Source organism: Nanorana parkeri, unplaced genomic scaffold (genome assembly GCF_000935625.1).
Source record: "Nanorana parkeri isolate BGI_ZX_2015 unplaced genomic scaffold, ASM93562v1 scaffold2177, whole genome shotgun sequence".
Taxonomy (NCBI): Eukaryota; Metazoa; Chordata; class Amphibia; order Anura; family Dicroglossidae; genus Nanorana; species Nanorana parkeri.
Genome location: NW_017308445.1, coordinates 61,775 through 78,427, shown reverse-complemented (window position 1 = coordinate 78,427; position 16,653 = coordinate 61,775). Strand labels below are relative to the sequence as shown.

Below are 16,653 nucleotides of genomic sequence, written 5' to 3'. Positions count from 1 at the left end.
GCCAATTAATCCACATGGGAGCCAGACAACTCAGCAATGGCAAGCGCAATATTACTCTACAGCTGGTTATACACCGGTAGATTTGTGTATGAGTGTCATGCGTAAAATCTTGTCGGCACATTTGATAATGTCACAGACTCGTCAATTATCACTCAAAATTTGGATTGAATTTGAATGAATGGAGTTACTCGAAGGAAAACCACATTTATTCTTGAAATTACATTAGATTGAGAAATATTTTTCACCCTGCTCCTTTGATTTTTTCCCCCCACTATTATTGAAAATAATAGTCGATTTGACTCCATTATCTATTAGAAAAAACAAAATGTTCTGAAAACAAACTTTTGAATCAGAAACACATAAGTAACCTATTTCAATCATTTAACTTTCCCAAACCATCTCCCACTGAGGTTAGCTGACCAGGGATGTCTTTAGCAGTGTGAGCATGCCCACAGACACAGCACCTGCCAAAACCGAGAAATGATTATCTCATGTCTACAGGTAAATCCACCTCACTTACACGCCTAATCCCTCGCTAAATCTAACCCTACAATAGCAGATCCAATGATCTGATGGTAAACTAAAGTTGCATTCTGCAAACCAGCTGTGAGAACTGACTCACCCGTAAAACAAGTGATCAACAACTGAATATGAAGATGTGGTCCTTGCACAACAGCAATAGCAGTGGACATAATGCTGATACAGCTTGTGTATCGTGACAGTAGTACAGAGGAAGCCACATGTTCACCAGGTGATAAAGTGATCTCTCCTACCGCTCCGAGTACTCTGTTGACCGAAACAAAGATACTCCACAATGTAATGGTTGCGGCACAAATAATAAACAAATAACTCGTAGTTTTGTGTCGTTTGGGGAGTAAGTGAAAATGTGTGTTTAAAAAGCATTGCAGCTCATCTGCTGCATAAAAGATATAGGCAAAACTAAGAGGCCAGTCTAAAAGCAATGTGCGTTCACAACTTAAACTCCCTGTTTTTTTGCATCTTATGATGTTGCCATTAGCAATCAACAGTTGCCTAGGTTTGGTCTAGGACTGACCTCAGGTAACCCATAAAAAGCATCAGTTTCTTTGTAAAGAGATCATGCAAATATGTGGAAGAACAATGATGAGTCAAGAGACACTAATCTCTAACCGGCACAAAAGCCTTTGCAGTGCATGTGTACAAGTAGCAACATGTGGTATCCGGTATCAAACTCATATGCGAGATTGCCATCGCATGTGGTCACAAAATCAGTCATATTTTTATATTTCTAATATTGAATAGTAATTTTGCAATCGTTAAAAAATCTTTATAAAATCAGCATTCCTTCCAGTTTAAGAAGTAGGCGCTTTAAAAAAACAGGAAGAAAAACCCCATCTTTCAGAAAGTCAAGCAGACGGGGACAGAGAAGTTCTCTCATTAATACACTTGTCTGCAGCCTGGAAGTCACAGGCCAGGAGAAACTTATTTCTCTACTGCTATTATACCTCCATCTCCTTGTAAAGAGTGGGCACAATGAGCCAACACAGGAGAATTGTGTTCAAACAAAACCACATCAAGGACCTGCAGAAATCTCCCACAGCCACTGGAGTGTTTGGCAACAGTTGGCGGATTAAGCACTTGAGATGTGACCAGTTCCCCACCCACCTGCCACCAGTCTTTCAGCGATCTAAATGCATAGCAGACAAAGAGTGACAGACCTCATGCAGAATTTATGCTACTAAGCGCCTACGCCGAGCAAGTAAAAGCAATTATGGGAGAATTAAATGGTAAAAGGGGCACAGCTTGCTCAAGTAGAAGAATTCTAAGGGATTAAAACCTACATTCTCTGAAATCAGACAGTAATAAATGTTTTAAAATATTATTTTTTAAAGTTACATTGCACATAAAAGAAGTGACACCTGCAACGCATGGCGTTTGCTAATCTTTATTAACAAAAAGCTAAACCACATGATTCAGGATGGGTCTTGCCAGAAGGCTGGATTACATAAACTGAAACTACATACATATCTAGCAGCCACCTTGTCAGACGCACCCCCCACCCCCAGCCTACAGCTAAGTGGGATTACCTAAAACAAGCTGCTCCATCTACCAGAACTTTTAGTTATATATTATCTTAACTGCAAGCCTAAAGGGAACCGAAAAATAAATGTTTTTTCCCTCAGCATACTCTGGGGAAAATTATTAATAACCCATGCAGTGGTGTTACCTCGGCATTGCAAAGATTAACTGGTCGTTTGTGTCTAGGGAATAAAATAAAGTTATACCCACCTGATCCTCCAAGCTGGCTTGCTCTTAGACTGGTCCCTGGAGCCTTTCTCCCCCTACGCTGCAGTGGTCTAAAGTCCTGTAAAACATCGCATTATATACACTGTATACTTGACGTAAGGGCCCAGGGCGACATTCCATTGCTGCAGCGGCGAAGGAGCCAGGCTGGAGGGAGCATTGTCACAGAGGTTCAGGGGAGTATAACTTTTATTTTTTTATTTTAGTCCCCAGACGAAAACAAGCAGTTAACCCCCTGCAACTGCAAGTTAAGAATATTTTTCCCCCAGAGTTCTGCTTTACATAGAGTCATTGTGTAATCATAAGTTTAACTAGAAACTTTTTGAAACCATGAGATAACTTTTTGAGAGGAGGAAAGAGCAGTGAGCCACTGTTCCTTCATTGTCTAATAAGCAGGACCAAGCTGTAGTGCACTGTAGGGTCCAGGACATGACCATGCTGACAGGTGCTTCTGAAACACAAGACTAGGTGACCAGAATCACTGATCTTCTGGCAGGTTAGACAAGTCACATTCATACATTTCAACTGTGTATTTAGAGGTCTTCCTAAAATTCGACTTCACTGAAAACTATTTTATCATGTGTTGGAGAAAAAAAAACAACAACTTGTTTCTAGGTCTAGTTTGTAATACATGCTTGGGGCAATATACATGTATTATTTACATATGGTGGGTCAGCTTCCAGCTTAGTAGTGCTACATATTGAACGGGCTCCATAGATCCAGAAAGAGGTGTAAAACTGGGTGTCAGGTGGCGAGTCAAAAAGGTGCATAAGGCTTGCATTCTTAACATCTGCCTAGAACTCCCTAGAAGCCAGAGCCAGAAAGGGTACCTCGAACCTAAATTTTTCAATACATGAGAGCAGTGAAGATAAATCTTCCTCCAATGTGCTATGTAATAAACAGAGGTACCTGCAGGATCATGCAAGTTTTCCCATTTCAAGATCAGTAGTCATAAATAGTACCTCCATTCAGGAGAGCAGTGAACAAAGTTGGCATAGAAATTTTTAAAATGTAAGCGCAAACAAAAGTGTGCAATCATAGATAACAACTAACTTACCACTTTCAATAAGACAGTAGCCTTGGTTTCACCATAGCATTCTTACTTACTTGGCTAAAATGCTATACAAGGTCAATGTTCTCACCTGGTATCCCTGGCTGTGGCTGTTGCTGTGGATAAGAAGGCCAAGCTCCAGCCCTTGGATAGGCATTAGAATGTGGGGCAGAGGCAGGCTGGAATGGGACGGATGGAGGGGGACCCATTGTTGTGTGCATTGGTTGAGGCATGAATACTGAAGGCACTGGTGGCTGAGGTGGAATTCCAGTGCTAGCTGGAGGTTTGGATAAAGCCTATACATTTAAGGGGAGAAAAAAAAAATCAATATATGAATTGCACAAGTACCCAGATCCAAAGTTCCAAAACTAAAGGACGAGATAGAATAATTATCAATGGGCATTGGGGTTCGGTTGATGGCATCACTTCAATATCAACTTGTGATACTTCTGAGATCCTTCAGAATTTGGCAGGTGCATTTCAGATGAGGTTGAAACATCCATTGTATATTTTAGAGAATATGTGAACACAAGACCAAGTAGCAGCCTTGCAAAACTGGGAACCACTTGATTAAAGCTGCAAAGCACTAACAGACCAATAAGAGTGCAACTTGACAGGAAAGGAGAAATATTAAGAAAAAAAGGGTAAGAAACAAAAACAGGTTAGTCTTAACACACCAGAGTTGAAGGCATTAATTTTCCCAGGACACTAGCAAAAATCTAAGGTATGTCGGAAGGAGGGGGTTATCCTAGGCTGGCCTACAGTTTTTTTTCTTTGCCAGTGTCCAGTTCTCCTGTAGGGGGCAATATAACCTGAAGATGAAAGAATTCCTGTGCCCTTCAATCGATGAGAAAGGAAAAAAGAAAGTTAGGTACCTGGTAACTTCTTTTCCAGGGCAACATCTGAGAGAGAGAATCCACCCACCCAAACAGGAAACACATCATCCACAATTAAAATAAAAGGGGTGGTACAGCCCCACCACCTCAGTATTACAAAAGAACCGTAGGTAGAAGGACCACTAGATAGTAATAATGCAAACAATGTTGAACACACCCCTCAAAAGGCAGGGCGGGAATCCCTGCTGCCCTGGAAGATTCCTGGAAAATAAGTTACCAGGTACCTAACTTGCTTTTCCCCAAGTCATCTTCCAGGGCAGCATCTGAGAGATTAGGCAAGAAATCATACTTTTTCGGGGGCGGGGGGGGGCAACTTCCAAGCGCCTCCTCCCTGCCAAAAGATTGGTATCAGCAGTAGAGGACGACCACTCTGCAGTGCAATACCAGAGGTTGGCACTGGATCTAGCGGCTTTCCTCCAGATATGCTCTGGGGAAACCTCAGCACTCCCAGGTCCAAGAAGACTAATGTCCTCTTGGAGCATGCCAGAAATCCTTTGGAGGATGAAAGGTCAATGAATAGCTGAAGTCACAAGGCATTGGTGTTATGCCGCTTTACAGTCTTCATAAGGCTCTGAACAGGCCAAAATATCCTTGGATTTCCTCCAAGGGTGACTGACTTCTAAGTAGCGTCTGGCAACTTCTGTAGCCTGGATGAAGGATCTTGTTACTACTCATAGACGAGGTAGAATAAAAAATGTAAGTGGCAAGTCTGGCTGCAGCCCTACACTGCCATCAGTAATACCAACTGGGTCAACTTGCCCCCAGTTTATCAATGTGGTGTAACAGACACCACTGATTACGTAAGAACACTATCTGATATGTTCAGTTTATCGATGTGGCGTAACATAGATACCATAAAATTACATAAGGGCACTATCCTATATGTTGGGAGCACGAGCAGCAGCAGCCAGCTGCTGTAAATCTGGCACAAAGTTTACTGTTATAACATGGATGCTCGATAAAGAGGGAAGACATGCAAGAATAACCTTGTGAGGCCCAGGGAACTCAGAACAACAGTGCTTAAGCCATGTAAGGGGTTGAAGGTTGACAAAATATAGGCTGCAAAGAGTCTGCAGCATGCCCAAGCCGTCACCGACCCGAACCTACTAGTAGTTTGCAGGAGGGAAGTAAGGTGTTGACATCATGGTACAACCCTTTAAACTACTTGTCATGGGCTTGGTGTTCTATTAACCAACCACCCCCAAGTAGTTAGCCCATAATAGAATAACCTGAAGGTTAATCCTCGGACAAGCCCAGGCATGCAACCCCCCAGGTCCACTGTCCCTGATTCACGGGGGAGAACACACTGGGAGGCCCCTGCAACTAGCACGCAGGCCTATAGAGAAAATAACAAAACGGTTACGATGCTCCTGTTGGGCCGGAGGAAGCACAAAAAACTGAGGTGGTGGGGCTGTACCCACCCCTTTTATTTTAATTGTAGATGATGTGTTTCCTGTTTGGGTGGGTGGATTCTCTCTCTCAGATGCTGCCCTGGAAGAGGACTTGGGAAAAAAAACTTTTTTTTCTACAGTGATATTTTTGTAACAAGAAACTTGCCATTATAAAAAGGAACCATTCACTGCTTAAGCTTTGAGACATAAAGGATTCAGAATGTAACACTTAGCAACAAAATAATGAGCCAATAAGTAATAAGTACTGTCAATAAGAGAGCAACTATACAATGAACAGGGAATGGTTTGGGAAAAGGAATATTAAGACAACCATATCATTTAAAAAGCCTACTCCTGTTCCAAAATGACACACAGTCAGAGGAAAAAAGCACTTGTAGCAACAAGGTAATCTGGAACTGGGTATATGGGTTACTGTCTACAGACTGACAGCATTTACACTACTTATTGGCAGAGCCCAATTAAAATTCACATGAAAAAAACAAATGCAACAAAATAATAATTAAGTGACATGGGCAAAAATGCAGTTTTGTAATCATCTGCCTGTCTTAAGCAACAATTCTGTGCCCCCATTGCGATCAGAAAAATATGTTTATAAAGGTTAGGTGATAATGGCATTTTTTTGGTATACTGGCTCTAGATTTTGTCTAGCACAGATTAATAAAATAAACATTTTCTTGAACCCTTTTGCTGCCACCGACGTATGTAATAAGTCGTTGGCAGTGGGCCCCTTTAAAACAGTCTCCCGGTGGCTCTGTTTACATGTGTAAAGTTGGCTGTTGGTTTTATGCTGCAAGCGATTCTGATGGCTGAGCTGCCGCCAGATGGTTTCCAGGGATCGGTGAAGTGCGCCAATTGCCAATCTCCTCCCCCATGTTGAATGGGACTGGAAGTGATGCTGATTGCATCAATTCAGGTCTTGTAAGCCCCCTATGTAATATCAATTATGTTAAAAAAAATAAAAGTGTTACATTTTTTTTTTTTTTTAAGATAATTTTTACATTTAAAGTCCCTCACCCTCATGAGCGTTTGCATATTAATGCAAACACTCATCAGGTGCAACTATGCACGAAAACGATGAATGCGCTACACATGTTAAGTATCGCCACGTGCACCAGAGTGAGAGCAAAAATTCTAGGGCCAATATTCATGGATATCTATAAACTGATGACGTGTACAAGCGTTTATAGTGTCTCCTATGGACAATTTTGAGTACCATATTTTGTCCCCGTTTCACGGACTCATGCCATTTTTAACCTGGGCATGTTGGCCAACTATTTACTCATCGTAACTTCATCTTGGATATTTAACAAAATACAAATGGTTATTATATTGTGTTATTGGTCACTATTTTTTTTTTTTACTCATCTTTGATATTTTGATAAAGAGTTGCGCTAATATTGTGCGGTGCAAAAATTAGCAATCGCCACCATTTTACTCTACAGGTTCTTTGCTTCTATAAAATATATAATGATGTTTGGGGGTGTAAAGTAATTTTTAGGCTTAAAATGTACATTATACAAAAGTGTGCAAAAAAGAAACAAAAAACACACACAAAAAAGGCCTTGGCAGTGAAAGGGTTAAAGGGTTGTTCTTATACAGTTACGGCAATAAAGTTACTTACGAAAAGTTCCCCAATACGAAAAGTATTGGGGGAAAAAATGGAACAATAGTTATGGAAGAAATCAGACATAGTATACAGTGAACTGGCACAGTACTGCCACCTAGAGTTTAAATCATACTAGTGCAGGTATAAAGGGAAAGAAATAGGCACCCACCTGTATACTTCCTTCGTTGTATGCAGGAACTTCTGGTACTTTGCTTGGTTTGGCTGTAGGTGAAGGATAGTTACTGGATACCTTGGAGGTATAGGGCTGTCCATTCACAGCCTGTCCCTGAGCATTCAGCAGGCGATTCCGCAGCTCATGTACGGAGCTCTTCAGAAAAGAAAAAGAGAAATGTTACAATCATAGGAAGGCTAACTTGATATTATAGAACTCTAAAATGATATATTTCCAAGGTTACATTACTATCTGCAAAACATAGCTACATAGCTAAAGTAAAACAACCACACTTAGGTTTAGAAATAACATAAATATGTTTTTAAATATCTATCATTTTTGTTACATTAATACAAGTGGCTCATTATAAATGAAATAACTAATCTTATTTTTATTTAGCTCAAAAAAAATCTTTAAAAAAAGGTAAAATACTGTACCTCTTCAGAGTCCTCAGGTAAGTAGCTCATGGCAGCATTTAGGTTCCCCTGAGATGCCAGCAAACTGGCATATTGTGCTACCTTCTCTGCAAGCACAGGGCCTTGTGTAGACACTGCTGCCCCTCGAAGTAGTTCAATGGATTTTCGCAATACCATGGTTTTCTCCACTAGCTCCTATAAAAGAGAATATGGTGAATGGAACACACTGGGTACTCAATAAGCTTGAAAGCAAAAAATCTCAGCTACCTGTTCGTTATCAAAGTATCAGTTTATAGGTAAGTATTTACCAGCTACATGTGTTTTCTAGAAATCTATGTAAAAACATTTTACAACTCTCATAAAAAAAATCTCTGCGGAAATCTGTGTTACCTGCAGTGCAAGTGGTGTTGAGGTTTCATGAGTTCTGACCCAGCACTCTGCCAACCTGTCCACATTCCCCGAAGATATGTAACACAAGCAGGCTTGAGTGGATAGATTTCCCTCTCCTTCCGATTCCAAACGATTTCCAAGGGCATCTAGGGGAAATACACTCTAGTCACATTTGCCAGAATTCCAGGAAGTAAAGGGGTTATCTTAATCTTCCCTTAGTAAAAATGGCCACTGTCAGATGAATGGGGAGGAAAAGAAAAATAAGGTATGCAAACAATTCAAAGCCTGCAATTATCTAGATGTGTTTGTAGATTGTTATTACTAAACATTTCTAAAAGGATCCTTAGTTGTTCATTTGAAGATACGAGTAAAGTTCCTCTTTTAAGGGCACGCTATAAAAAGGTTTTTGGGTATTTTTTTTTTATTATTATGCAATGCATGTAAAATCTTTGATTTTACAAACTTTTAATACAGGGAGCACCAATCACATTGCATTCACATCACAGTATTTTTTTTCTCTTAGTGGAGCACTGAGTGGCCCAATATGTACACAACAGACACGAGGGAAGGATCAGCCACTGTTCTGACTCTATGAAGCAGCTTTTGTTTATTTTCAGTAGCAGCTAAATGCTATAATATATATGAAATACTGTATTATGTTTTATTGAGCCCTTCAAAGAAGTACAAAATAAAGGAAGGTGTTGTGGCCATTAGCGAGTGAACGCTAGAACAAGGGGTACAGACAACTAGGCACAGAATTAAAACATGGTCATCTTTCCTGTCCTCCTGCAGGCTCAAATTTTAAATCCCCAAATAATGCTTACCACACAGCTCTGCATATTCCTCTGGTTTGGAATAAGTCAGCAGCAGAGCTAGTGCTTCTTTCCAATTCTGCAGGTTACAGCCCAGGACCACATCTTTCCACTTCTGCTGGACTACAGAAGACAGAAGCTGGATGAAGAAAACATGAGCATCATGGCACATTGGCATAAGAAATAGATTTGTTTGAAAAAATATTTACAACTTTTTTTTACAGCTATGACAAGAGTTCCGGAAGTGCGTGGCCCAGCTAGAGAGAGGATGCGGCCCAGCAGTGGACTCCCACCTGGTGGCTGAGAACCGCTTTTTTATACTATGTATACCCATTTCATGGAGCCTGCAACAGCAGTGACATATACAAGTTGGGTTACAGCAAGGCAGGTAATATGAGAGCTGGCATAAACCAAAGACTGCTTATTATTAACATCTGTCTGTGAAAAAGGTCTTGGATGCACATGCATGTCCGAAAAAAAAAGGACATTTCCTAGCTTCACCTTTTGTTGTCTTGCCCAAAAAAAGAGCAGCTGGTAATGTTAGAAGATATCAAGGTCACTTCTTTTAGTTTTAGACAAGCTAATACAATACTATAAATATTGAGTTTCAAAACCAAGATTCAAACATTTATTTCTAACTGAAACCTATGCAAAAATTATGGGAATCCTGGATGAAAGTTGTGTGAATCTCGCGTGTAAACATTAATAATTACATAAACATTATGACAAATTCAGAGCTACTTACTGAAGTGATCTTATTTTTTTGGCGGGTGAAATACCATTGCTGTGTCTCTCTCAGAAGGTTTTCCCCTCCAGCATTGGCCAATATGATGGCATCAGCATAACGACCATCCTTTAAGCACAGTTCCACAGCTGCCTCAAAGTTTCCCATCAAGAGAGCCTGACTTATTAGGCCATCAGTGTCTAAAACAGGAAAAGAAATGGCTAGTAGTGTCCACTGTCTCTCTTTTACAATGAATAGAAATAAATAGACCACTTCTCATACCAGATGATACCGGGATTTCAAACTTTGCAGAGTCCTGGGGAGGTAGATTAAAAAATTCCATAGATGAGGAGGATGACGTTTGCCCAGTAAAACTGCTGGAGGCCTACACAAAAAATAAGATATCACAACAAGACTACATCACATGAAGCACACTTATGATGCTACTAGAAGCATTTCTTTAGAGCAGACAGTTTAAAAAAAAGTCCAGACCACTACAACTAGTACACTTTGACATGATAAAAACCCCAACCGTACACTGAGTGGCCAGATTATTATGACCACCCCATCAGTACTTCGTTGGGCCACGAGATAACTCCACGAGATGACTCAGTTGGGCCGCCTCGTGACTCCACGAGATGTTGAAAGGTGATGCAAGGAATCTGATAATGTACTGTTGCTCTTCTGTTGTCTTGTACCAGTCTTGCCACTCTCCGTTCTGCCTTAACATTGACTAGTCGCTGACGGCAACAATTTGCACGTTCAGACCCAGATTTTCAGCTGACAGTCCAGTCTTTAAACACTTTACCAATGAGCCCCTCTTGAACATTTAACGAATTCTGCTGTTTTGCTGATACTTGCTCCATGGCTCCGCGCCAACAATCATCCCACGTTCAAAGGCTGTTAAATCGCGTTGTTTACCCATATCTTCAGAAAAAAATCCCTTCTACTGTCGTGGTAAACAACCTGCTTCCCTATTTATAATGGTCTGGCCCTCTAGCAACTTCAGCGCAAAATTATAGCTAATTAGCCTACAAACGTCAGGTGGTCATAATAATCTGGCCACTCAGTGTAAGTTTCAATAAAATAAGGTCTTTAGTCTCTAAATTACTTGAACAGATCATATACTCAAAAGGGAAGACATTTCTCAGCATGCAATAGATTATCATCATCTTTATAATACAAGATGTATACTATATAGTGCCAACAGTTTGTGCAATACTTCACAATATAAAAGGAAACAGTACAATTACAATACAAATCAAGGCAAAGAGGGCTGGGAAGGCCCTGCTCAAGAGAGCTTACAGTATAAGGGAATGTCAAGCAAAACAAAAAAGGTAGTAGTTGATAATAATAGAGATGAATTTTCAGGGATCACTAAAAAGCAAAGTAGGAGATAGCTAAACAGAATGCGGTAGGGAGTTCCAGGTGATGGAAGAGGCACTGGAAAAGTCCTGGACATCAGCATGGGAGAAGCTGACAATGAAGGGAGAGTGCAGGACATCCTGTGAGGAGTAAAAAGGAAGGCCATGATGATATTTTTGAGTCGAGATTGGAGATGTAGCTGGAGACAAAGTTGTGGAAGGCTTTGAATGCTATTCGTTGGGCAGACAGAAGTGGCCAGGTCAGGGCTGTCCAGGGGTTATTTTGTCAGAGGAAGTCAGCATCAGAGTAGAGTAGGGATAGATTAAAGTAGCAAAGGTTTCTACGAGTAACTGATTGCTATCTGGAGGAATAGGGTGATAAAGACAGGAAGAGTGCAAAATAAAAGTAAACTCTAGAGGTAGAGCCAGCTGTGTCCGCCCCCTCCCCGTCAGCACTGGAGGAATAGAGAGAGGGGAGGAGGGAATCCTTGCGAGGAGCGATGACTGACAGTTACCGTTTACTGCAGGGAGAAGATCGGGAACTAAGTGATCAGCTGTATGTGATCGCTCAGTTCCTGATCAATAGAGCCGACATGTGACAGCTGCAGTGTTGGCTCTAAATTATGGGAATGAGTGTATTACACTCTCCCCATACATCTCCTCTAAATAATGGTTTGATTTTATAGTTGTATATTATGTTTATTCCTTACACAATGCTCAAGAGTATATTTCAATACTTGGGCTCAATTATATAGTGATGCTTATATCAATATATAATTATCTGGAATGTAACTATGTAGATACAGTAGATGCAGGAAGAGAAGAAAGTCAAAGAGTTGTCCGCCAATAGTATGACCTGGAGTGGATCAGATTACATGGAACCGGTTCATTCGGTTTCCGTTAGTTAGAACACTATTTTGTGTTGTGTTGACCAGCATTTCTCAACATTTTTCCCCAGTTACTGCACCCTTCAAAATATCAAGGCTCCCAATTTAAAAAATAAAAATTAAAACCCCCCAAAAAAATTTCCCTTCCAAATCCACACCAGACCCTTATCCAAGATTGGTTTTGCCTTCACATCAGGAGCTCCACTTCACATTAGGAGCCTCCCTTCCGAGTTCCCCTTTGATGTAAAAAGGTAAAGCTCATCTTTCATATCAGAGTCCCCTCTTTCACATCAGTGTCCCCCCTTCACATCAGGAGTTGCAGCATGGCAGAGGACAGGAGGCGTAGCAGGTCTGGACAGAGGGCAGCTTCCATCCTCTTCTGAATGGATCCCAACATTCTTGGATTAGCGTCATTAGTTTCTATGGTGCTGGCGGCTGGCCCTCCTGCACCATGAAAAGATATGATGCTGTGCGAAAAGTTTGAGGCACCCTGGGTGATGTAGACAAGGATTTTTTTTTCTTTTAAATTTAGAGTTACCCAAATGACTTATTGGCTTTCAATAATATAACAACATGCAGTCAATTTTCAAATAAAATCACAAGTTAAAATTGGGCATTGAACCTGGCACAATCCAGTTAGGGCTACAAGACAGGTAACTACTACAGAGCATGTGTCTTACCTGGCTGGACACAGACTGGATGCTCTGAACTAGATCTTCACCATCTGAAGGACTGTTTTTGTTTTGCCAACCTTCACCCAAAGCAGAAGAGATCTGTAATGCAGAGACTGCAAGTTTGAACACATTTTTGTGCCATAGGTACTATTGAATTATTCCACTCATACACAAAAAATTAATTTGCATATGATGACAATTATAGTAAATTGACAATAAAAGGAAAGTTAATTTAAAAAAAAAATGTGCTCCTATTTAACCATATGAACTCTTAGTTTATTTCGAATCAGCTCTAACTACTTATTTCATTTTCCCCATAACACACAGTATTTTCCAGATGATTTTGTTTATTTCTAACCATTTTTTTTTTTAGGTTTGTTACTTATGTAGTGTTGCATTAAAAGAAGTTATTGCCGAACAGGCAAGCCCATAGCAGAAATGTAAATATTGCTCTGGTCCACAGGGGTGTACACGTGTGACAGCTGAACTAGTAAAAAGGACACAATTAAAGCTCAACTCCAGCCAACCCCCATTTTTTTTTTTTTAGTTTCAATAGTATTAGAAGGTTAAAACCATTACAAGTTATGTTTTCCATTAAAATGTGGCCACTGGGGAGAATTACCTTCATTTCCTGCTCCAGATACACCTAATCCCCGATAACCCACAGGTTATCATTGGAAAGGTAATGAAGGGATATGTCCCTAATGAGGGTAAAGACAGCCAAAAAACCTTTGGAATTAAGTACCTTGGCAATAACTTGCCTTCCTCAATGACTGACTGTTTTGCTTGAATTTCTCTGTGTTGCTTATGAAGTTCAGATCCAATCTTAACAACTGGAAAAATATATCCTTTGAGGTTGAGCAGCATGACCATCATTAAAATGATTATGCCATGTCTTCTGCACCCGTTTCAAACAATACCCATACCCATATTAGTCTTCAAAACCTTGAATACAGAATTGGGTAGACTTGTGTGGCTAGTAAAAGTCTCAGTTTTTGTAGAATGACACTGCAAGCCCCTAAACAATAAAAAGGAGGTTTGGATCTTCCCGATCTGCAGTGCTATTATCGCGCATGTCTCTTGTTGCGCATCGCGGATTGAAACTTGCATGCCAAGACGAAGAGGTGGGTAGCAATGGAACAGGGGTGGTCCTTTGGCAAATTTACCTTAGACCCTGATGGCTCCGACTTCCATAAGCTTTAGAATGCATTCACTTATCAAGACCACATTGGGCGTTTTCCATTCGCTTTGCCGATATCCTAATTCTAGACAGGGTCCCCTGACCTCATTGAGAGGACAGAGAATTTCCACCACACACTGCAACTGAATTTTCCAAAAAGATGATTGTGCTCCAATGGCACACATTTTCTTTGTACGAAAAAGTTTCTTGCCTAGAGCAGACTTGAACAAGTGGGCAGTCTCAGGCCGAATCCCATGGTGGACATATTTTCAAGATAAACATTTTCTGCAAAGCTCCCAACATAATTCGGATTTCAAGAGGTCACTTACGATGTTTGAAAAGATTTGCATTGGTAGGGGCCCAGAGACTCGCCCGATTTCCAGGCAATATTCCCTTTTGGGAGATTATCCCCAGATGCAGTCGTTTAAAATGCAATGGGAATAAGCATTACATGTATCCTTTTTGGAGGGTCAATGGCAAGACATCTGTATATAAGCTCACAAATGTTCATCGAGTCCTAGGACCCAGGAACCAAACTATAAAATGCTATCTTTGTGGTACAGAACTCCAGAGGTTCTGCATAAAATGTATGCCCAGGTACCCACTGACTATTGAGGCAGGCAGGAAAAACAGGTACCCAGCAGAGCCGCCCAGAAACAAGACCATGAGCATCTACGTGGTTCTTCAATTAGTAGGTATTTATTGGATGATAAATCGATATAAACACCATCTTCACGTGTTTGTGGCTCTAGCTGGCCACTTCCTCAGGAGGGTGTAGAGAGACACTTGGTGAGATGTGGCAGAGGCTCCTGGTATGGGCACACATAATCAGGAGACTCTGCCACATCTCACCAAGTGTCCTGCATTTACTTTTGGTGTAATAAGTGTTTGGCTCTTGGATCTGCCTAAAGACAGTCTGCTCTCATAGCAACCTCACACAGTTCAGAACAGATCTGCACAGACCTGGACTTCCTGTGTAGGTAATGGAGCTAAGGATCAAGTAGTACTAAATGGACCCACATACAGTATTTGAATGTCATCAGGAACTTTTTTCAAGGGCTTCCCTCTAAAATATCTTAAGAAAGAAAACCCAAAACATATTATATAGTCTGATACTGTTCACTACTCTGTGCTAGGGAACTAGGAAATCAATCTGCTCAGACTACTTGCTATTTGAAGAAATCATCAGGCAGGGCTGTTTGTATGTACTTGTAAAAGTAAAGCTTCCCTTGATAATATAATGTCTCCATATCAGAGGGCAGAACAATTGCTTTAAATCACATTTAATTCCTAGGCACATCAAGGGATGGAGCAGCATGATGTGCTAATCAAGAGCATAAAAGACAGAAGTTTAGGCAATGCAGAAAGTAAGGATGTTAAATAGAGCAGATCTGCACATGAGGTGGTAAAGGTTTAATTCAGGTGAAAGATTCCCATAGACAAGGGTGTCATTTTTATATCTCAAAGCAAAGGCTCTCATAACTCATCACAGAAAATATTTCTGCTGCTTCTGTCAGTCGACCCAGAAGTGATATTTCAGCAACTGGTTTAGTCTAGTTAGTTGAGTTGCCCACCCTCTTGCTAAATCTCTTTAGGGGTTCCTTGCCGTGATAGTCTGCTACAATTATTTAGGGCTCTGCTCCTGTACCCCCTTGAACACTTATGTTTTCCCTGCTCCTATTGCAATCGTCATTATACTGAAAAATAAATATAATTCAGCAGAGAATGGTTCCGATAGCCATGGTAAGTATACAGACCTTGAAACTCAAAAAAGTGAACCTTTACTTTGCTCATGCAGGAGAAAGCAACGTTATCCCCACCCAGCATTGTCCTACAGAGTGAGTCACATGCTCCTTAATACTCATATGTACTTTACTAGCGGTAAAGCAAATGGTTGATTACAATTCCATAAAACACACCTTTTTATCCAGCTCTTCCTTACTGTATCCTAGCAACTTCAGGAATTTTTCTCTTGCATCATGTTCAAAGTTAACCTGAAATGAGAAGAAAAAAAAAAATTAACTGTGTGTTATTACAAACATGACATACAGGTACAATCCTAAACTATCTACTAGTAGCCACTAAACTACTAGTGATAATAGTTATGTTCTGCTGAATTCTGGTAATTTAAAAGCACATCAGAAATGCAAATATTTTCACACAGGTGGCGCTGTAATTTTAAGCATCACAATTAAATGGACTTCAATGAGACAAGGTAGTACAACACACAACATTCAGCAGGCAAGACTTGCCAGCAGAATAGCAATTGAACTGTGTCCATAGAAAACAATGAATATTCTTATGTCGCAGCAAAAAAAAATAAAAAATAAGCAGCAGCTGTGTCTCAGAGAAAGCCACAATCAGCTGCTTTCCTATCACTGTAGATATATAGAGAAGGACAGTAATCAGACGGGAGTAGCTGCTCAGAGCTGATTTGGGTCCAGTGCTATAGAGTTCCGCAGTTGTATTTAGGGCTGTCCAGATACCAGTGCCGATAGTTGGCATTTTGACAAGAACTACCAGGGTTGCAGCGGTTGCACCTGGGACCTAGATCTGGTGCTCCACCACTGTCCTGAAATCATTAGTTGATATTGTTTTAGAAAAACTGTCACATTACAGTAAACAAAAATGTATCAGTACTTGTATCTGTGAGTACGTGGACAGGTATCAGTACTTGGTAAAATGGTATCGCTGCACCCCTTATATATATTTATAAAAAAAATAATGCATTAAAAAAGGGGATGTACAAATCCCAGGAGCTCTGTATGCTCCCTAATGACAGCTGC

General features: G+C 40.6%; 1 protein-coding gene across 1 annotated transcript in view; it reads right to left on the bottom strand.

Moving 5' to 3' along the window:
- Positions 1–16,653, bottom strand: part of SEC31B (SEC31 homolog B, COPII coat complex component) — a 77,618-nt gene that overhangs the window by 23,222 nt on the left and 37,743 nt on the right. Inside the window, exons 12-20 of the mRNA XM_018572931.1 lie at positions 15,787–15,861; positions 12,694–12,786; positions 10,045–10,147; positions 9,784–9,962; positions 9,051–9,177; positions 8,227–8,372; positions 7,858–8,031; positions 7,418–7,576; positions 3,426–3,630 (exon numbers count right to left, since the gene is read on the bottom strand). Coding sequence (XP_018428433.1) covers positions 3,426–3,630; positions 7,418–7,576; positions 7,858–8,031; positions 8,227–8,372; positions 9,051–9,177; positions 9,784–9,962; positions 10,045–10,147; positions 12,694–12,786; positions 15,787–15,861 — 1,261 coding nt within the window. The remainder of the gene's footprint in view (positions 1–3,425; positions 3,631–7,417; positions 7,577–7,857; positions 8,032–8,226; positions 8,373–9,050; positions 9,178–9,783; positions 9,963–10,044; positions 10,148–12,693; positions 12,787–15,786; positions 15,862–16,653) is intronic.